This window comes from Rana temporaria, chromosome 13 (assembly GCF_905171775.1).
Source record: "Rana temporaria chromosome 13, aRanTem1.1, whole genome shotgun sequence".
Lineage (NCBI taxonomy): Eukaryota > Metazoa > Chordata > Amphibia > Anura > Ranidae > Rana > Rana temporaria.
The window spans coordinates 54,503,063-54,527,029 of NC_053501.1; the positions used below are offsets into that span (position 1 = coordinate 54,503,063).

The window sequence follows — 23,967 nt, forward strand, 5'->3', positions numbered from 1 at the left end:
AAACAACTGTATCTAAAAATAGAATACAAAAGATAAAAAACACAATACAATAAACTGGTCACGTGGTAGGTCCCAGGGAGACAATTTTAATGTAAATACAATCAACTTGCTGCAAAGGTGTCTATAAAATAGATGCCCACGCTAAGTAGAATGGTCTCCTTGGTGTATATTCCACAGGATTCATAGAGGGAATAAAATCAAGCTCTACATGTTTCGCGATACATAGGATCGCTTCCTCAGGAGCTTCTAAATTGTAGAAAAGATTTATTTCAATCAATTAATCAAATCCAACAATATATATTAACATAATCAGAAAGCACATATTATACAGTATGTGAAACACTCACCAAAAAACTTTGATGTCGATTTAGGATGTTCACAACTACAAACTCCCAGCTCTGTAGGGAATGGCCTCCAGGGGGACCACAACCCCTAATGATGGATATTGGGGTAGAGAACTATGAACCCCAAATTCTAGGCAAACGTGCCTATGTAGATAAGGGTTGTCTGTAGATAAAAACAAACTGCACCTTTGATCAAAGTTGAATAACGCGCTAGCTATAGCTGTAGGCTATAAATACATATGTACCTCCTGAAGCCTGGCTGGAAAACTTCCAGGACGTCAAAGCTGCACAGCTTGTTTTTATCTACAGATGCCCCTTATCTGCATGGGCTTTTTTTGGGTAGAGGTTTAACTAACCCTTTAAATGTGCGCACCAATGCACTACAAAACACTAAATTGTTATGGTTATTGGGGTGGGACAAAATAGGAGGATAAAAAAAAGTCTTTCATCTGGAGTTAGTAGGAGAACCCTCTTCCAAAACAAGTAATAACTGTATTTCTTCACTGACTTTCTGAAGCCTATAGAATTCTAAAACAATACTTGACATCATATTCTGCATTCATTTGCTGTTTTATTAATTGTTCTATTATACAACACAAGATCTTGCAGAACATCCAACTTTATGGTTCTTTGGGAAATGATGTACAAAAGGCAACAGGAAATTGCACTTTGCAAGGGAATTTCCCCTAGAGCTTACTAAATGAGATGAAGCTCTGGCTTCCATCACCCAATCATGTGCAAGCAAAAAAAAATGTTTTTAATTTTGCTTACATGTGATTGAGTTTTCTTTGAAAAGTGGCTTTTCACCACATATTTTAGTTAATCAGTCCATATTTGTCACAGACAATTGAAGTGTCATATATGTATCATAAATTTAAAAAGTTCAGGAATCACTAGTCAATAGTGTACACAAGATAAGTATTTTCAATGCATGAGAGCTGGATACACACACTATACAACTTTTGTTGTTCGATTTCCTTTAGATTTACTTTCAACTATGTAGTGCAAGGGCCTGCCTGATTGCAAACACATTGAAGGTGCTTAGGTTTGACCTCATGTTATATGGTTATGGTAAATATAAAGAAAATTGTGTGTATCCAACTTAAGACTTGTAGATCCAGAGCACTCTAGACATCTGCAATTCGTTTCGGTCCCAATATAAATTTGGAGGAATCTTTGGTTATTTGGAGATTCGGATGTATCCGAATCACCAAATGAAATAGCAACAAATTTCATTGAAATTTGATTCATTTGGTTTCACATATTCGTTTTCTAATGAATTATAATTTTCAGATTAATTTGAATTGATCGCAAATTATGCGATGATCCAAAGTCTATTTGAAGAATAGCTGGTTGCTAAGAAGTGGGCTGGTATCCTTAACAACTGATGATGAGGAGAAAAAAAACTTTGTGGGACCCTTCGGATCTGGGATGGATTTTGAGCCAAAAATGTTTTGAACAATGCCGTGGGGTCCCCCCAAAATCCATACCAGACCCTTATCTGAGCATGCAGGCCAGGAAACGGGGGGCGAGCGCCCACCCCCCCTTCTGAACCATAACAGGCCACATACCCTCAACATGGGGGGGAGTGCTTTGGGGCACGGTGAAAGCAAAGGCCCCCAGGTTGCAGTTTGGAGACCACTATGCTAAATTATTAAATATGTTTGCAAGATTGACAACATCTTTGGGTTTGAACACTCTTTCTCTCCTTATTTCTAATACTTAGACTCAATGTCTGCTTCTATTTTGTTATTAGGACGCCTGTAATCGCTGGTGGTATTTTTGTAATGGACAAATCCTGGTTTAACCAGCTGGGAAGATATGATACGCAAATGGACATCTGGGGAGGAGAGAACTTTGGTGAGTCCAAAACCTGATAAAGTCACTGTAAATCCATCTAACATTATAAAATGATTATCTCTACATTGTAGCATGAGGGCAGTTTATGTCTGATGTCTTCACTTTAATCCATAAGAGAGGAAACAAAAGATACAGTGAGAGTAGGTGTGAAGTTGTTGGCAGCAGAAGAGAGTTTGTACAGCCCAGTATCTTTGAGAGCCATAACGGTGTAGGCGTAAACAGATCACTACTGAACTCAGTCTTGTAATAAAATGACATAACCAATTTATTTTTATCCTCTGATGCTTTCTTACATGAACAAACATGAGGGAAACATTTTTAAGTTGGAATATAATTTATGTACAACAGAATTGGATATCTGTTGAATCTTTGGACTTTCTCATAATGGACATGAAGAACATGTTTTTGATTCTCTATTTTTTTTTTTTTTTTGATAGGCCTAAATTATTGTAAAATGTATCTAAATACTAAACTTTTTTTGTTTTGGATAAAATGGGGAAGGTTTAGAGCTTTTGCCACATTCTACTGATTTCATGAGAATCCGGGTGTAGCACCCCTTGTTAGAGTTTAGAATGTTAGATAAATTTAGTCTGGGTTCTCTGTAGCCAGTGGAGCAGTGGTTGCTTGCTTTAGCCTGCTCAGTGTTTCACAGACTGCTTGTCTGATTATTTCTCCCTGCATTCTAGAGGGCTCTGGGATAACAGTCTAAGGCAGAGGTGTCAAACACAAGGCCCGCAGGCCGAATCCGGCCCTCCAGGCCATTTCATGTGGCCCTCGCACCTCTCTTGCAGCTGCAGGAGAGCTTCAGCCCTCTTCTGGTCCTCCTCCAGACCCTTCATTTCTGCTTTCAAGCAATGCATCCAGCTTCTTCCCAGCAGCAGCATAAGGAAAGGGGGTGCACTGTGATGTAAGGGAGAGTGGGGGATAGGGTTGCCACCTGTCCAGGATTCACCCGGACAGTTCGGGTTTGGGACCTTGTGTCCAGGTTTCAGTCTGCCTGAAACCCGGACACATTATTAAGACTGGGCTGTGGCTCCCCAAGTAACTGAGGTAGTCACACAAAAATCTGTTGCCATTCGGGAGATGCGGGCCGCTGTCCGGGGGCAGGTTTGGCATCACTGAGGGGGAGCCACGATGTCAGCAAGAGCAGTTTGGCCACACCCACTGTTTGCCGCAGCGTGCTGCAATACCACTGTCCTTGAGGCACCCAAAGATGCCCCGGGTCTTTTATTGTCCGATTGTGTATATTACGAAAAAAACGCGCCCTGTGCAGCTAAAGTGTTCGGGTTTGGCTCGAAGAAAAGGTGGCAACCCTAGTGGGGGACTCAACTTCTGGTGGTGGGGTGGTTCTTGACATCTAGATGGGGAGGGGAATGTGCTGGACATCTAATCTTACAGATACAACTGGCCCTTTTGAGGGCAATTATAATGCTCATGCGGCCCACGATAAAATTGAGTTTGACACCCCTGGTCTAAGGATAGGCAGAAGGGCAGTCTGAATATTGATGGGGACCCAGTCAATCCCTGGGAAGGTGTTCCCAGTAGGTGGTTAGAGAGGATTTAAATAGTCTAAAGTCTAGGAGTTAGTTGGTCCTGGGATCCAGTCCTGCAGGAGGAGTCCCCAGCCTCAGGGGCTCTGCCCCTAAGGGCAGTTTGCTGGAATGCTGCCGTATGCTTAGCAAGGTCCCAACTGCTGCATCAAGATGTCAGTGTTTTGTATTGGATCTACAGTAGGTACTGAGAGCTCGCATATGAGTGCCTGGAAGTTGGAAAGAGGTGTAGGGGGAAACCCAAAAGTCATTACTGTACCAGTGGCAATTGTCACAATCTGGAGAGATTTTCTCTTTTCCTGTTGTCTGTGTGTAGAGTGGAGCTTCTGATCTCACATGGAGCCAGGTGCCAGCCTTTGAAAATCCAGGTTGCAGGGCGTCACAGTAGTTCAGCCCAAACCAGTACCATAACATGCAAAGCTGTGGCCTGAGGCCTAAACTTCCAATCCACATGGCCCTTACACAGTTAACCCCCTCTTCCACGGGAGTAATCACTCACCTGGTCCACATGTGAGTTTCCAGAACCTAGATGACTAGGTTTGCACCAGTAAGCACATTATTCACTCCACCTTCCAGGCATTGGCTGTGTCAAACACTTCATCCATTAGATTATTACACAAAGGCTTCTTAGTGAAATAAACTCTTGGTGAAATAAGCCCTCTGTCTTTGTGAGCAGGGGTAGTCAACCTCAGCCCCTCCCCTATAAGGGAGAGCACGCACCCTGAAACAGGTCCCCTTACAGTCTCTCTAACTCCTGGCCAACAACCCCAGCCCAGGACTCCACCCACCTTAAAAAAGGGACTCTCACAGTGCTCCAGAAAATAGGAGAAAACAACCTTAAATGGAACTCCACACGGCCTGCAACCAGGATAGAAATTAAAGGCAAATCCCCCTAGTGGGCACAAAACCTTCACTACTCAAAAACTACAAAAAAATGGTGTGGTTTGATGAATTAAGGTTTTAATTTTATAAACCAAAATACTACATATATAAATATATGTGGAATGACACAAAAGTAAAAAACAAGCATCAGTAGCCTAAACCTGTTATTGGTCTGGTTGCCTTAGCGACTCAAAACAGCCATTTAGAATAGAATACAAAAGAAAATGAGAAGAATGAACGAACTTATATGGAACAAGTAATATTCCCCAGTTGTTTATGTTTTTCTCTTACAGTGTAATAAAATCAGCCTGCTTGAAGAATTTTTCGAAAATAGCCTACTATGTGAATATAATTATGTTAATACAGGATATAGCTTTATGAGTGTCCTTGGGTAAAGGGAAGGTCTGCTGTCTTTCAGGTTTATGCTACTTAATAAATTCTTTTTTTTGATCAAAAAAGGTTTTTATTGCTCACACAACAGATAAACATAGTACAGATGACATTGTACATTTAAAATTGCAAAAGAGTATATCTTCAAGAATACAGTTCAACCATCAGATGCATTTTATAAGGTCACTTATGCACGATCGTTTTAACAACAGACCCATCTGGGCACCAACCCCTCCACTCCACCCCCGCCCTCTCTCCCCATTCTCCCCCCTTCATTTGTCCGCACAGGTACGCAGGCCCGAGGCTCCGCAGGTCAGTTCCCGTCTCTACATCCCCCCAAGTAACCGCTCTTGAACTAGTTCCACGGGGCTCAGCCCCGGCGTTGCGAGCCATGGGTCCCACAGTCTGAAAAATTTACCTGCATTACCCCTGTGCTGGTAGATGTATTTCTCCATCAGCAAAGTCTTGCCCACATGTTGTACCCAGACCTTAACAGACGGGGGCTCCCTTGACTTCCAATGTATAAGGATAAGCTTTCTCGCCTGGAATAGAGCCCTGGCAAACGCCACTCTAGTGGTTTCTTCTGCTATCGCCCCTTCCAACACGCCCAAGAGGCAGCAAAGTGGGTCTAATGGGACACTAGTCTGAAATACCGTGTTCAGGGTCGCCAGAACCTTTCGACCAGTACCTGTGGAGCTTTGGACACCGCCATAGCAAGTGGACCAAGTCTCCCTGGGTTGCCCTGCATCGACCACACAGTGGGTCTGGGGCACAGCCCATTCTAAAGAGTTTGACCGGAGTGTAATGCACCCTGAGTAGGATGTAGAGCTGAGACACCCTTTGCGACACATTCAGCGAGCACGCGTTCACCGCCAGCAGGGCCTCCTCCCATACCTCCCCCTCAATCGGCCCCAAGTCTGTCTCCCATTGCTCTGCCACCTTCATAGGATGCCCCTCCAACAATGATGACAGGAGCATATTATAGCATTGTGAAATCATGCCCTTGGTATCCTGCGCTTGAAACAACGTTCGGAAAACCGGAGTGGGGGACTGAACCCACTCAACCGCCGTCCCCTGCGCTCTCACTGCATGCTGTAGCTGTATGTAATAAAAGTGCATATTGTGCGACAGGTTAAATCTACTTTGTAGTTCACTGAAGGGAAGTAGGGCCCCCCCTCTAAAGATATGTTTGAGATGCGTGACCCCACAGGAGCTCCACCTGCGACCCTGCTCGAGCTTGGCCAGCTCCCCATAGGCGTCATTCCCCCAAATGGGACTGAACTCTGTGAACCCGGTTACTCCCTGGAGCTGTCTAGCCTTGTTCCATATCTTCTGGACAAGCGCATATGTGGGCATTCTCCTATTGGGTTTTTGAAATTTACACGCCTCCAGCCCCTCTGGTATCAAGGCTGCCCCCGATCCCCGCAGCATAAGTAGAGCCGCCGAGGCATCGGGTTGCACCCCCGCGGTTCCTATCAAATGTTGGAGTTGGGCCGCTAAGTAATATATCCAGGGATTTGGTAGTGCCAGCCCACCCCCCTCCTTCGGGCGCTGCAACTGCTCAAGTTTGATCCTAGGGGTTTTGGTGTCCCACAGCAGCTACTTAATAAATTCTAATAAAGAAATTAGAGTAGAGCTCACAATGTGGTTGCAGTATGTGCTTAAAGGCTTGGGTACACTATGATGCATCCATGCTGATAATCTTGAATAAAAAGTCCCAGATTGAAAGAAGAAATAAGTAAGAATGGTTTTATGAATTATTAAATGTTGGCCATTATGTCAGATATCCGATTCTGTCAACGTTCCAGTACAGAAGAGGTATTACTGGAGAGTCCTTTCAATGATTATATTCCTCCCCATACAAGGAAGGAGTTTTGAATCAAAGACCATTTTCAAGCCATGAAGGCCATTTGAAAAGGTCTCACGAGTAGTAATGTTACTTTTATCTGTACCTATGTCTATCATTTGTAGGTAAAGTTTGCTTTTACCAATCAATGTGTGATGCCAGTTGGCGTTTTCATTAGCCTTTTTACATGTATACTGTATTTATTAATGTTCGTGGTGGCACTGAAGCACAGGTAAGCTGGAATCTATGTTCTGTGTGCAGGAAATCAAGGACCATACAAATTTTTTTACAAACATTTCTCAGTTCTTCTGGCACTAACCTGCATCCACCTAAAAGTGTATGTCGGGGGTGGGGGCTAGGACACATTCAGTAGATCTCAGTAATACATGCACATTTACCCATGTTTTGTCTCTTTAAAACACTGCCAGTACAACAAAAACACCTGTTGAATTGTCAGAAATCCAGTGTTCTCCTAGGTACATACACTTAAAATACATCTGACAAAAATCTGAGTATGGGATGATTGAATTCTAGCACCATTTGTTGATCTGTTGCCAATTTAAAGTTTATGTAAACCCAAAAAACTTTTTTAAAGGGTTTTAAATAGAGTTCAAGGGGTTAAAACCCCTATCATTAAATTTTTTGCTGCCTGTTTGTTGTTCCAGGAGATTTGTCTTTCCCTTCTTCGAACAAGTAATAAGAGGAAACCTCTCCAAAGTAAACAAAATTCCCATATTATAATAAGAACAGGTGTCCCCTTTAGTTGATTTACCCTTTAGTCCTGTACTGGTGACAAATGAAAAAGTTGGATTTGCACAATAATTTCAGAATAACAGTGGTAACAGGGCTAATAGAGAGAGTAAGGCCCGGTACACACGTCCGAGGAACTCGACGTGCCAAACACATCGAGTTCCTCGTCGAGTTCAGTGTTGAAGCCGCCGAGGATCTCGGCAGGCCGACTTTCCTCATTGAACAACGAGGAAATAGAGAACATGTTCTCTATTTGGCCCGACGAGTTCCTCGTTGGCTTCCTCGCTGAAAAGTGTACACACGACCGAGTTTCTCGGTAGAATCCAGCTCCGATCGAGTTTCTGGCTGAATTCTGCCGAGAAACTCGGTCGTGTGTACGGGGCCTAAGTCTCCCTAAGGCCATGAAAGTCATGGGACTATCGATCCGACTTTGCCCTGCGACTTCGGTCCGACATCTTTCCGACTTTAATGAACAGTATCCAAACTCAGACTAGTGCAACTTGTGTCTGGTATGGATTTTCACGCCAAATTTACAACAAAAAATGACGTGAGGCCCCCCAAATCCATACCAGACCCTTATCTGAGCATGCAGCCCAGCAGGCCAGGATGGGGGGCCACATGCCCTCAACATAGGAGGTGCTTTGGGGCAGAGGGGACAAGGGTCTGTTCCCCACAACCCTGGGCTGTGGTTTTGGTGGTCTGCAGGCAAGGGGCTTATCGGAATCCAGGATCCCCCTTTAAGATAGATGACCCCAGATCCCGGCCACCCCATGTGAATGAGAATGTGGTATATATAAAAAGTACCCCTACCCATTCAGCTAAGATCGGAGTCGCTGTTCCGATGTTAGTACAGCGATCCCTCTTGCTCAGCTTTTTTGTTTTGGCAGGGAGACGGCCCCCTGCCAGAACGATACGTCCAGGCATTGGCTTAGAGCGCTGATCGGGAGTTGGTTGGCTGCTGGTTTTCCAAACGACCCGCTTCTGTTGGACCAGCTGCCATATACACAGATGATGGCTGGTTTTTATTGAACCACCTTTGTCGGCTTAAGATAATTAGCATTGTACAAACTTTGGGAAGTGGGTTTCAAATTATTGCCTAAATATGAAATGCTTTGTGTGTTCTAGGAATAGTAGTTTGAGGACTAAAATATTTCTAGAGTTTTCAAACTTAAGTTAGTGGGGGGGCTTTTGGTTTATAGTAATTTATTATACCATGAAAGAGACGCAAATTCTTTGATGAAAGCATGTAAGGTGGGGGGAATGGTCAGAGGTTGAGTAAAGTTGGGTACACATTAGCAGCGGGCTCAATGAAAGAAACGAAACAAACAGAAAACAGATTACTGCAATTACATAAGCGAGGTGGATGGAGGAATGCTCCCGGCTGCACTATTGTATGCTGACAGTGGGGACTCCTCCTCTATAAAAACACTCTGATCAGTGCTGCTGTGGCTGATCGAATGCAGGTTTTCCAGCAGTCCCATTCAGCAGCAGCTGATCCAATGATTGGCGTATGTCCGAAGCCTCGTACACACGTCCAAGGAACTCGACGGACGAAACACATCGTTTTGCTCGTTGAGTTCCTTGTGAAGCCGCCGAGGATCTCGGCAAACCAAATTTTCCCATTCCCGCTGAGGAAAAAGAAGACATGCTTTCTTTTTGGCCCGACGAGATCCTCTATGGTTTCCTCGTTGAAAAGTGTACACACGACCGGTTTCCTCGGCAAAAAAAAAAAACAGCAAGCTTCTTGCTGGTTTTTGCCAAGAAACTTGGTCGTGTGTACGAGGCCTGACAGAGAGGGTTACAAACAGATTAAAATGGAATTATAAACAATGAAAACATATAATTTAAAGGAGCGATTGCCGATCAAGTAGGAATAAGCAAATGTGCCTGGGATCAGTTTGTGAGGCATTCATCAAACCCATCATGCAGTTTGAAAATTGCAAACTTGCAAACTTAAATCCAAACCCCTCAGTTCTGTGGGGTGGGGGCAAATCCTTTAAATAAATTCTAGCCATTTTCAAGGCTATGGAGATTTTTATTGGTCTCCAATTTCAGCACTTCTCCCATGAGAGAATATGCAAGACCAGCCATCAAAACAGTATCCAGTTTACCATATATCGCATACTAAAGAATCACGCTTTATTAGTACAAAATGTTATAAAAATAATAAAAAACACAACACAAGTACTCCTTTATAATACTTACTATTTTTCATGCAATGCCATATATCTTCATTATTCTTTTATACATATAAGTATCCACAATCAAGTTAAATATGGCTTATGCTCATACAAAAGTACACAAACCAGCCAAAACCATCTCTATACTGGCTGTCCAAAATCATGGGACTAAGCTGGGGGAGACATTCACCAACAAAGGAATTACATACTGCGATAAAGTTATTGGCGTACATCTGTTCCATGAGCAAGATGGTAATTCCTGCAAGTATACTGGATTCTATCAAAACATATGAATTGTAGCCATAAGCATACGTATATTCTAGGGATGCGCCGATACCAAGGATTTGCATGAGCATTGGTACTCGCGCAAATACTCCCGATACCGAAAACTGATACTTTATGGTGCGATTTGCATCAATACAAAAGAAATAGTTGCAAATAGCACTGCAATGCCATTTGAAAAGGAATGTAATGCAATCCCTGTCCGAATCGCATGCTCTGAGGAAGGGGCTGCGCCCCCGAAATGCGTTAGCTGTACCCCGTGTTCTGTGCATGTCCATGCACTGTGTTTATGGCCTTTTGTCAGTTGCATTTCGTGATTACCCACTTTTATACAAAAAAATAATATTATTAAATTATCTCTGGTAATGCACTATGTGTGCGCCTTCCATTTCTGTTTTTCGTGTGTGTGTATAGAAAAGGAAAAGTGCCATCTAGTGGGCAGTTTATAAAAAAATGTAGAACTCACAGTACACATCCAGGCTAATTTATCGCATCCAGTATACTCCTTGGAATCACATTGCTGGGGTGCACCAGCTCTTTCCAGGTCACCACATAGGCTTACAGATCTGACGTGGCATCAGGAGATCCTTTGACAGCTGTCTGGTAGGAGCCTGGTGAGTTCCGCTGAGTCAGGTGGGCAGATAATGCAGAGCCCCCTAAGTCTTGTGAAGGAAAAAGAGTGGCCACGAATGGTATCCCAGCAGCCTGGCCACTGAAGAAAACATTCACACATGGATTAGTGGACCTCAGAGTCGGAGTTGCCTGGGGGGTTCTTGGGGGACTTTTACTTCCACATTTTTAAATGGTTACACTATGTTTTTCTGTAGAAGCAGGGTGGCAGCAGAGATCTAGACTGTGCATGTTACCAGCACCACATCCTGGCATGCCACTCTATTTTTGGACTAAATTATATTTTTTTCTTATTACAGCAATAAAAACAAAATAGAGGTTCTCACACTTCCACACTCCATCTAAAACCCCCAAAAAACATTGATACACTTCAATTCTAAACCATATTCTGACAAATTTTAACATGTGTGCTGCAGTATAGTCATACAGTATTTTGGGCAACCAACTCCCTTTTTAGTCCTTTAGGGGCTAAATTAGGATTGTCTCATCAGATAAGAACATACAGTATATATGTGTATCAGCACACAATTCACCTTTATGCCCCGTACACATGAGCGGTTTTCCTGTCGGAAAGAAAACAACGGTTTTCCCAACGGAATTCCTCTCAAGCCTGCCTTGCATACACACGGTCACACAAAATTTCAGTGAACTTTTGACTGCCAAGAACGCGATGACGTACAACACTACGACGAGCCAAGAAAATTAAGTTCAATGCTTCTGAGCATGCGTCGACTTGATTCTGAGCATGTGCATTTTTTTTCCTGTCTGAAAAGAATACAGACGATCGGTTTTCCCGCTAGGATTTTTTCCTGATGGGAAAAAAGAGATCCTGCTCTCTCTTTTTTTTTAGGGCAGTTTTCCTGTGGGAAAAAGTCCAAAGGAGCATACACACGGTCGGAATTCCCGACGAAAAGCTCTCATCGCAGTTTTTCTGACAGGAAAACCGGTGGTGTGTACGGGGCATAAGAAGCAAACTTCCTTCCTACTTCTTTAGGGATACCATTCTGCTCCTCCAACCATGCCTGTGCATCTCCCTTCTTTGTACATTCATGCTTTGAGCATAGCTGGTGGAAGGCAATGGGAAGGGAGTGGCAGATGATACAAAGCTATGCAAGGAAGACCCTACCAAATCCTAATCTGGATTTTCTGTATCTTCATCAATCACCTTTAATGTATACGGTGCCAAAGTATAATGCAATAAGTGCCAAGTGTAATCAATATTAGATAATTTCTTTCTTTTTTTGCCATGGTTTAGGATCTATCGAAATTTGTCAGTTTGAACCCATTTATCTATGGCACCATTAAATGAGAATGAGTCACTTTTTAAACTATTTATCTGCCTGAATCTTCCTATAAATCTCTTGATTTGCAGCAAGTGTGTGGGTGAGCCGGCTGTCTCCGGTGTGTGTCTGTGATTTTATGAGGCTTGATTAACTTGGCAAAAAGAGAGATTTGAAGCACCATATCCTGCAGAATATTAAATGTGCACAGTTTACTCAGTCTGTAAATTGTAAAAACAAACAGCTGAGTAACCCCTTCTGTGCATCTGGAAATATCTGTGTGTGCGCTGATTTGGTTTTTGGTGCCTCAGATACCCTTGCAACGTATAATAATCATGCACCAATATCAGAAGCACTCCTTAGATTATTTGATTTTCTTGATACAAAAGATTGCTATCCTTTTACTGCATAACCACTAATGTTTCATTTGAAAGTCATGACAGGTCTTGTTTTTTGGTGGGCACTATGACTCTAGGCAGACCTCCCAGCTCCAATTTCTGCTCTTGGTACATTGCAGAACTTTGGGATATTTTCAGCAAAATCCACTAAAGTCAATTGGAGATGATTTTCACGAACATTTTTAAATGCAAACTCAACCACCAAATTTTACAGGCCACCTTTACTGTAGAGATACAATATCAGCTGTACAGGGAGTGCATTGCTGTCATGAAGCAGTTTAGCACATAGACTTACACAGGGATTTTATTCTCAAAGAATAGGCGCAGGAACCCCCCTCTCCCAAGTCACCACTTGTCTCCACCCCCTGCCTACCTCCAAGCATTGTCCCTTGTTTCCACCCTATACTCACCTCCCAGTACCCAGTTTTAGAGAAAAATTAACTGTAACGGTCACCACCGTTTACGACCTTCCATCAACTACGACAGCTTATCGGACACTCCAACCATCCAACAGACATCAGACATCCCACTTCCCAGAATAACGAGACTTGCTCTGTGTTCTGGTTTCAAATGCAAGACAACTTTAATGGTTAGCTCTCAAGTTTATATACAGTTCAAGCATGAAATGAACAATCAAACTCTCCACCCACACATCACACCCTGGGGGGGGGCTTCAATACACCTTCAGATGGCTAATTGCTAAACATTCCAGACTTCTGGGCGCCAGGTCTATAAGTAACATGACCTACTCACTGCACCTGAGAAGTCACATCCCTTCATTAACAAAATTCAAACAAAACACCATCACACAATGAATTCCCCTCAAACCACATCTTTAGACAGACGTTCTGTCTCCGCATACAGCTTGACAAGTTCCATTCCACACACAAAACAGTATTTAGCGTACATAATGAGAGATCCTGGACCAGACTCAATTAGCATGTCAACAGTTTACACAGAGAAATGAGTCATAGAATAAACCAACGCTTTGCAATATCTCCTGCAATATGAGCTATCAGTAATGTCCCCTTTCCTGTAATTTAGGATATAATTTCTCAGTCACCCTATGGCCCTATCGCACATAAGGTGACCCTAGACATAAGACTCCTTGGTGACGCCGGTACAGGAGTACCCCTCATCCTTCCAAAGTCTCTGGGTGTCATGTGTCATTCCGTTACATTAACCAATTATCATTTTGTGATGCTAAGTAATCTGTATGGAATTTGGTAATTATAATAAGAAAAGCAGTAAAATGGATCCAATGCAGCCAGCAACAATAGCCCCTCCCAAGCAAAAATAGATCCCACCACAATAATAATCGAACATATTCGCCAGAACACCAAGGATCATCCAATTACGTCCAAACAAGTTTTATTGCAAAAAAATCACATTACAAAGGTGCAACTTTTCGGAGTCACACAGGACCCCGATCGTCAGGCACCTGTGTAATCTGATTTTTTTGCAATAAAACTTTTTTGGACGTAATTGGACGATCCTTGGTGTGCTGGCGAATATGTTCGATTGTTTGACCAGGACCCAGCTGGTGATCTTTGCAGCACCCACCATTTTGTATGAGCCATTTTACCAGGAACGTGTGCGAATAATTGGAATAATAATCAGACCCCCACAATAATAGACACCCCCAACAATAACAAATTCCCCTCAACAGCAATAGACAACTTACATAGTTACATAGTTAGTCAGGTTGAAAAAAGAGTCCATCTAGTCCAACCCAAAAAAAAAAAAATAATACAATCCCATATACACAGTTGATCCAGTTGAAGGCGAAAACTTTCAACAACAAAAAAGCCTTGCAACAACAGGCCCACCCCAGGAACAATACACCTGACTAGCAACAATAGATCTCCCAGCAGCCAGCACTAATAGACCCTCCAGCAGCCAGCAACAATAGATCCCCTCCTCAACAGTACATCGCTCCCAGAAACAATTGACCAACACCATAGATCCCCCAACAACAATAGATCCCTCTTATAAGAAAGGGAGACCCCTTCAGAAAGAAAACAGGACTTTAAAGGATATGGAGTTGTCACTGAGGTGAGTACATGCATAATATTTAAGGTAAAAAATATATTTTATTATACAAAGATAGTTTAAAAACAACAGTTGTGTATGAAACATGCAATGATATACAGACAATAGCACAGCGGCTTGTATTATTGCATATTCACAATTACAATAATTATATTGGTTGCTTCATTTGTACATTGTAGCTCAACACGTTTTGGAGAAATAGTTTCCTGTTTCAGGGAACTTTAATGCATATCAATGTTAACCACAGTACCCATATCTAAACCTCCCAATGTGTGAGAAGAGATAAGGACCATGAGACAAGCGTTTAGCCCACAGAATATACATCCTAGGAGCAAATCTGATGGACATTGGACAACATAGTCAAGGAAAGGCGGATAAAGTCTGCAACACCCACAGTGCTTCTACATGGACACTGGCCAAACGGCAAGCTCGCGTGTAGAAGCACTGTGGGTGTTGCAGACTTTATCTGCCTTCCCTCAACTGTGTGGTCCAATGTCCATCAGATTTGGTCCTAGGACGTATACTGTGGGCCAAATGGTTTTCTCATGGTCCCTATCTCTTCTCACACATTGGGAGGTTTAAATATGGGTACTGTGGTTGAAGTTGGTATGCATTAAAGTTCCCTGAAAAAGCAGGGAACTATTTCTGCAAAACGCACAACCGTTTTTCATGAAAAAAAAAAGCAGCCCCAAGGGTGGCGCCATCCGAATGGAACTTCCCCTTTAAAGTGCCATTGTACGTGTTGTACGTCACCTCGCTTTGCTAGAGCATTGTCCCATTGCACAGAACAGAAAATAACAATAATGATCGATCTTCTTTAAAGTGGAACTTAAGTAATTTTTTTCAACTATCCATCTATTAAATCCTCTGCCCCTGTTTTAACTTTGGATAGTAAAACATTTTTTTTTCTGCCAGTAAATACCTTACACAACACACTCCCTGTTTCTTGCCTGAAAAAAGACTAGGCTTATGACATCATAAGAGGGCCAATGAGAGCTACAGAGCCTCTGTGTGTCTGTGTAAATCCAGGAAGTGAACAGGCAGCAGCTTCAGCTGCCCACAGTAAAAATGATTGCAGCCAGACTCAGTGGAGGAAGATTTCTGCAGCATATTTAGTAAGTACAGAATCACAGTATATATAATTCTGGGAGTGGACGAGTGTAAGGAGAGTTTAGTTCCATGCAAACACTTATTAATAACATTATTTAAAAAAGCTTGTTTCATTTTTCATGTATATAACAAAATCATAAAAGGGACCATATATTCCTTTTACTGCCACCTTGTCAACACAGATCTATTGTCATGAATTATGTCATGTCTCACTAACTGATCAGTCAGAATTGAACAAAAAATTAACTCTGATTTGTTGTCTTTCAGAGCTCTCCTTCCGCGTCTGGATGTGTGGCGGTAGCCTAGAGATTGTACCTTGCAGCCGTGTTGGACATGTTTTCAGGAAGCGACACCCATATGACTTTCCTGATGGCAATGCTTTAACCTACATCAAGTACGTAGCAACAAATAATTTCTGTTTCTGAATACAGCACATGTAGAGAATGTTCACAGTATTCAATAAGTCGGACTGCAGTGTTAATTTAGTCACTAAAAATATTTTTGCAGACAAAATGTATAATATTTTAGTTGACTAAGATACTACTAAAACAATTCAGATGACTAATATATGACTAAAACTAAAATGGAATTTTAGTAAAAAGACTATTGCCGCGTACACACGATCGGAAATTTCGACAAAAAAAACGTGGATTTTTTCTGATGGAATGTTGGCTCAAACACGGTTACACAAATCTTGTTGGAAATTCCGACTGTCGAGAACGCGGTGACGTACAAGACGTACAACGAGCCAAGATCAATGAAGTTTAATAGGCAGGTCTGCTCTTCTGCTTGATTCTGAGCCTGCGTTTTTTTTTTGCAGAACATGCTCTCAATCTTTTGTTGGAGTGAAATTCCGACAGCAAAATTCTGATGGAGCATCCACACGGTCAGAATTTCCGACCAAAAGCTCACATGTGACTTTTCTTGTCGGAAATTCCGATCATGTATACGCGGCATTAGACTAAAACTAAATCAATTATAGAAGGGCAGTTGTATCCCAGGGGATCTGTGGGTGTATGAAGCTACAGAGGGCTGTATGGTTTTATGTCCTGTTTGAATAAAACTGCAGTGTAATAAAATTTCACTGTAAAGTTTTTATATCTTGAAATTTATGTTTGCCAACATTTTACAGAACAAAAAGTGGTGCCAGTCTCTAAACTCTAATCCTTTTGTTGGACTTGGCAAAGTGTAGTCATACGTGTTTGGGCAAACATTCTTCATATGCCATGGCTGCTTTTTATACCAAGTTTAATGTTTATACTTAGTTTAACAAAAATGGAAATTGAAGCGCCACTCCACTGCTAAGAGGTCCAGATACAACTTCCAATAAAAGTAAGAGGGACAATTCAAAAAGTCGTCAACGCCAGTTTTTAGAGTCCAAGAGCTCCCTCTTCATCAGGGCTTGATTGACAACAATGTGAATAGATTAGAAGTAAACTGGACCTTTAATGTTATTTTTTTCCAGTGTGATTGCAAGTACAGTCATCAGCTAGTTTAACTGCCAAACATCATGACTGTTGTATAACAGATGTTACCTTTCACTCTCTACTGCCAGACCGACCCCCAACTCCTACTACCCCATTCCTTCTGCCCATAAACGAAGACCACATCAGGCTGGAGTAAATATTGTCCGTAGCAGCCATTTTTTTATTAAAACACTAGGTTAAAATTAATAAACATCTGTTAGCACCACCCCCATCAGTCAAATACTTGCGTTGGTCATTGCAGGAAAAAAAAAAACTATCTTGTCACTCAATCGACTCCAGGTACTGCAGTACCTTAAACTGAAAATAGGCCTCCAGCTGACATACTAGCTCGGAGACAACAAACCACTGACCGCAGTGCACCCGTTAACCAAATTCCAGCTAAACCACTGTTAGCTGGAATACCACCAACGGGACCCATGCTACCGATGGGTCCCAAACTCTTCCATAAGCAGGGTTTCTTCCTTCACCTGCAAAGACCAACACCCCGCCTCTGCCACGACATCCACTGCTCTGTAGAAAACAAAATTGGTTGAAGTAGCCCCAAACCACCATACTTACCACAAGAACAGGGAGGGAGGGTGGGAAGCTCATCCTCCTGCTGCAATTTGCTGGGGAGGGACCCACACGTTCCTAAAAGTATCCCACTCCTCCCCTCCTCCATGTCACCAATCCCTAATCCCCTAACAACCTGCCTTGCATTTTCTTACCACTGTTAACCCCGTCATGTCTGCCCTTCATCTATTTATTTTATTGTATTTTACTCTGGGCTTCTCTATACTTGGAAATAACAATATCAGTGAGATAACCCTATGGGCTCAGCTCTATTTCTACACTTTCCTCAACTGTTTTACACCAGTTATTATTGTCCTTCAGACAAATATCCAGTAGTATAGAAAATGTGGTCCTTGAGATCTGTTAACTACTTACACGGCGGAAGGGTTGGCTCCACTGCGCGAATCACCATAGCTGTACGATGGCCGCTTTAAGGGTTGTAGGGGGTGCCCGCAGCATGACGCCGGAGCCAATGCATGTGGCCGGAGGCCGCAATGTCCACGACCAGACGCGATCACTCTACAGAGAGCCAGAACAGGGATCTGTGTGTGTAAACACACAGATCCACATTCTGACAGGGAAGGAGAGAGATCTGCTGTTCCTAGTCATCAGGAACAATGATCTCTCTCCTCCTCCAGTCAGTACACTCCCGCACAGTTAGAAAAACCACCCTGGGAACACCTAACCCCTTGATCGCCCCCTCCCCCCAGTTTTAACCCCTTCCCTGCCAGTGACATTTATAAAGTAATCAGTGGCTTTTTTTATAGCTCTGATCATTGTTTAAATGTCACTGGTCGTAAAAGAGGGTAAAAAGTGTCCGATCTGTTCACCACAATGTCGCAATCAAAAGCAGATCGTCGCCATTACTCTTAAAAAATAAATAATAAAAATGCCATAAATCTATCCCCTATTTTTTAGATGGTATAACTTTTGCGCAAACCAGTCATTATGGCTTAAACTGATAAAGAAATTATTTTTTTTTTTTCGTTTTTTGGGGATATTTATTACAGCAAAATGTAAAAAATATTTTTTTTTTTTAAATTGTTGCTCTTTTTTTGTTTATAGCGCAAAAAAATAAAAACTGCAGAGGTGATCAAATACCACCAAAATAAAGCTCTATTTGTGGGGAAAAAAAGGACATACATTTTGTTTGGGTCGCGTAATTGTGAGTTAAAGCGACGCAGTGCTGTATCGCAAAAAATAGCCTGGTCATTAGGGGGCAAATCCTTTCCGGTCCTTAAGTGGTTAATAATCAAGGTTGAATTTCAATCGTCTTTCTCAAATTTTCCATTATATTTCTTTCACCAAAATAAATTACTCCTTTATTTCCAGCAAAGAATATTTAGCAAATGCACTTTCTATAGATAGTCTGAAAACCAGACCCCTATACAAATCAATCAGCTTTGGAGATTTTGTAAATGTAATGTAAGATTAGATGATCTACATAAGATTTTGTCTACAAGGTCGGTTACAAGGATATATAACAAAACCCTATGAAAAATATTTTTCATATTTTGCTTATATTTTTTGTATTTAGCAAATAGGATATAAATGTATGCAGAGAACTATTCACCATTTTTGATAACTAAAAATAGCAAGTGTTGCATTCCAGGCATTTATCCCTGGGCACGTACTGCCCTAAATGTAAGTACAGCTACTGTCCAGCCCCGTCCAGTCTCAGCTGCTTTCAGTCTCTCAGGCCTTGTACACACGACCGAGAAACTCGACGGGCGAAACACATAGTTTTCCTTGTCGAGTTCCTTGTTAGGCTTGTCGAGGAACTCGACAAGCTTGCTTTGCGTACACACAGTCAAGACAAAATCTCCTCGCTCTCAAACGCGGTGACATACAACACATACAACGGCAGGGGAAGTTCGATTCCACTGGCTAAACTCTTGGGGCTGGTTTTGCTAATCTCATGTGTTTGCGTGTTAAATAAAAGTTTGGTAAGAGACCATTTGCACTTTTCAGTCTGTTACAGCTTGAAAAATGTGTTATCTCCATTACAAATGCTACTTTCACTCCCGTCTCATACTTTATTCTGAGCAAGCGCAGGGTTTCTTAGCATACAGACGTTCGAGTTTCTCGTCGAAAACCAGCCCGTCGAGGAACTTGACGAGCCAATTTGGACTCCCGTCGAGGAAATAGAGATCTTGCTCTCTTTTTGGCTTGTCGAGTTTCTCGACAGTTTCCTCGACGAAAATGTACACACGTCCGGTTTCCTCGGCAAAAAAATATTTCTCAGCAAGTTTCTTGCTGGATTTTGCCGAGAAACTCGGTCGTGTGTACGAGGCCTCAGAGTTTCACAGGCTGAAGGCCGTGGTTCTGGATGTTCCTTTAGTCCATACTCAGAGGCCAGAGCCTCATGCATTGAGTCTAAGCGTCCAGCGTGCATGGGGCTGTGAAATTACAGTAGGGTATTGTAATCTCTCCCACGGGGGCAGCTGAGAGTGATGAAGACAAGTGTAGATGGCAGTTAAAGATAAACATGGAATCAAATGATTTTTAATGTATAGCATTGTATATATGTTAAAAACTTTGCAACAGATAACGTACAATGTAAAATGGCACACTGAATTCAACACAGAGCATTTTAATATATGGAATTTTGTATGACTGAGCTTCATTTAGGTGGTCTCATTTATCAAAGTGAAATTACAAAAGGAGAGCATCTGAAAGGGAGACCCTGGTTGGTTACCAACACCCCTGAGTTACATAGGAAAGAGGATTTCCCCCAGGGTGGGGCTTTAATGGTAACAATTGATTCAGGAAGCATTTGATTTCAGTAAAATGTATTATATAATTTAATACAAAAGATATGAAAAAACTATTTGTTTAAGAACAAAGTGCATAGATGCGTGATGGACTAATCCACAGGGATAAATTCAGGCCCTACGCATTTCGGAATAAAGTCCCTTCTTCAGGGGCTAAAATCCGTGTGGAGTTGTACTGTATACAATAGAAAATACAATAAAGCATATTACAAAAGAATGTTCATAGTACATAACAGGAAGAACATCTCAGGAATTTGGCGCCACCGCTTTGATGTCCTCCGGTCCTTCATGGTTCATATACGTGGTGATGGGTACGTTATATGTATTGTGTAGATTTAATTTCATGTTCTTCCTGTTATGTACCATGAACATTCTTTTGTAATATGCTTTATTGTATTTTATTGTATTAAAATCTCTATTCGTGGGCAAAAAAAGGAAGCAATTTTGTTTGGATACAGCGTTGCACACCCGCGCAATTGTCAGTTAAAGCGACGCAGTGACATATGGTCATTAAGGGGGGCAAATCCTTCCAGTCCTTAAGTAGTTAATCAGTACAGTTGTCATTCAAAAATACAATGCAAATACATTACATTACATTATTCTGTAATTTCACAGAAAACAGCAAAAGAACAATTGGAATGCAAAAGCTTTCTGTTTATATGTCATAAAAAAGATTTGCAATGAGTACTTTATTCTCATTCAGATTAGAAAACAGTAGACTGTTTATTCAAAAGTACAGCATGATCACAGGCAAGCAGGATGGAACAAACTTCACATGAAATATGATCAGCTACATGTTGTAATATGAGAATGGCAAACACAGGTGTACAGAATTTGCAGTTTGATGATAGTCAAGTCAGTAGATGGGATGCAATTCTAATTAAAGAGCCCTTTGGGGTGGATTCACATCTATGCATTTTTTGTACTTTTTGCATTTTGCAGATTTGCACTACAGAACATATTCCATATGAAACCATGGTGAATGCACTGTAGTGCAAATCTGCAAAATGCAAAAAGCACTAAAAATGCATAGGTGTGAATGCAGCCTAAATGCCTTCTTTACATAAACTTCAGCTTGTATATGAGTAGTGTGGAATAGCAAGCTTTTAAAAAGAATTTGCAGAGCTTTCAGCAGGCTTTGTTGAAGTACAGTTCAACTCCAGTTTCTAAATGTTAAACACAGAACCTAATGGGAGTGTTGATTGCCACTTTAAGCAAGCTGCTAGCAGGATTCAGCAGGCTTTCAGCAAGCTTCAAAAAGTTCTGAAGCTTGCTAGCAGGTAGCTTAACTACCTCCCTCCCGCTGTATAGACAAATGATGGTAGGCGGGATCCTCTCTCGTTCTGGGACAACGTCATAAGATGTCACCCCAGTCTCACCGCGCTCGCGGAAAAAGGGGGTATGCTGTGTCCCTGGGAACACAGCATGGCCCCAATCTTGGTAAAGAGCCAATGACGTGACTCTTTACCCATGTGATCAGCTGGGACAATCACAGCTGATTACATGTAAACAAGGAAGTGCCGGTAATCGACTCTCCTCACCTCACATTGGCAGAGTGTGAGGAGAAGAGAGCCCATCAGGGGCATCTCCTCACAGGGGAGACTGTACATATAATCAGGGCACTGATCATTTGTGTCCTGCTTATCAGTGCAGCCCCAACTGTGATGCTAGTCAGGCCCCAGAAGTGATGCCAATTTGAGGCCAGAAGTGATGCCAATTTGTGCCCATTAGTAATGCCAATCTGTAACCATTAGTGATGCAAGTCAGTGGTGCCTCTCAGTGCCACCCATCACTGCCCATCAGTGCCGCCTATCCGTGCCATCTATCTTTGCTCATAAGTGATACCTATCAGTGGTCTTTTTTTTTTTTTTTTAGCAAATTTGATTAAATACCACCAAAAGAAAACTCTATCTGTATGAAAAAATTATAATGGTTTAATTTGGGTACAGTGTTGCATGATCGTGCAATTGTTATTCAAAACGCAACAGCGCGTGGAGATTGGTAATGGTGCACTAAATTGAGAAAATTTGAAAGGAGAATCTAAATTAGAGATCCATCCTGGTGATTCCTGTCACATCCCAAATATGCATATCGTAAGGAAAAATATGCCTCAATGGATAATACGGACAGGAATTAAGCCAGAATGGCAACAAATAGAAATAGTTAAGCATGTAAAAATATATCAATTTTTATTGGTAGAAAATATGGTGCATTAAATTCAGCAGCATTACAGGTCATACACAAAGGGAGGAGGGGATGAATGGGGTTAGTGGAATGGTCACACATAGTGGATGTATAGGAGAGGAGTGGGGGTAAAAACTTTACAAAAAAAGTTACTTGAATCTGCTACTGCCATAATCTGTGATGTAATCGGGAACTAATCAATAATTTTTTTATTTATTGATTCCTATTACCTAAAAAATGGGAGGGATCACAAATGTAAACACTACACTGTTTACATCTGTGATTGCTGTGATTGGTCTCTCTATGAGCAATCACAGCAATCCCAAGGTACAGAGTCACTCAGATTAGCTGTCTTCGCAGTGTAATTAAACAAAGTCATCACAGGCATTAATGGGCACATTAGACGCCCGATTTATAATTTATAAATATAAAAAGTGAAAAAATGCGCATACCAAAAAGAAAACTTAAAAAAGCAGCAGACTCAAAATGTTATACAACATATAAATCAATAGTTAAAAAGTGGGAGTTGCGCTAAAAATAATAAATGAGTGACCATATATAAATAAAAATAAAAAAACGCTGAGCCAGAGTCAGCTCAATCAAAAAACCAAAATGTGAAATATAAAATCTCAATGTGTGTTCATAAACAAATCAATAAAAAATATATAATATAAAATTGAAGAGAGTCCCCAAAAAAAGTCCAAAAACACTAGGAAGTGAATCCAAATCTGTGGTTTAAAGTTGGGACAATATCCAAGTGAGAGAGTTCAGGCTTGACCCTTACCAGAAGTATAGATCCCAGGGGATCAAGAAGAGCCATCCATACTGTAGCCACAAATATGTGGAGCGGTCCTATGTGGAGCGGTACAGGGGTTCCTACTTCCGTAGACTCAGCCCAGTGAAAAGTAAAGGGAAAAAAAAGAAAAACAAAAATAGTGCAAAAACGGATGATAAGCTGACACAGACTAACTCCCAGTGACTAAAGTTGACAGACACTGTGCAGTAAAGCTGGGGTCCCACCACCAGACGAACACACTGACCCTTACCAAAGATAAGCGACCCTCAAAGGATCAGTTTAGCATGTCAGTGTGTAACGATCTACAGCAGGAAGACGCTTGTCAGGCAGGTCATTTTGATCCAGAGGTCAGGTAACCAGGAAACATGAAAGATATGCAAACTCTCATAGTGAAATACCATCAAGGTTTAATTAATAAAAAAAGTAGAGCACTTACAATTAAAAAGATTCAATGCAGCAGAGATAAAATGTAGCCGGCCGGCAAACAAACAAACGAGGCACGTCCTCTGTACGCGATGACGTCAGCACGCCAACCTCCCAACGTTTCGTCTTCGTATAGACGTGGTCACGGGAATGAGGATGCGTGCCGCGTCACCGCGTTAAATACGTGCATTTCATGG

At 41.8% G+C, this 23,967-nt stretch overlaps 1 protein-coding gene across 1 annotated transcript in view; it reads left to right on the top strand.

Moving 5' to 3' along the window:
* Nucleotides 1-23,967, top strand: part of GALNT16 (polypeptide N-acetylgalactosaminyltransferase 16) — a 212,056-nt gene that overhangs the window by 153,533 nt on the left and 34,556 nt on the right. The window contains exons 9-10 of the mRNA XM_040333412.1: nucleotides 2,101-2,204; nucleotides 15,822-15,948. Coding sequence (XP_040189346.1) covers nucleotides 2,101-2,204; nucleotides 15,822-15,948 — 231 coding nt within the window. The remainder of the gene's footprint in view (nucleotides 1-2,100; nucleotides 2,205-15,821; nucleotides 15,949-23,967) is intronic.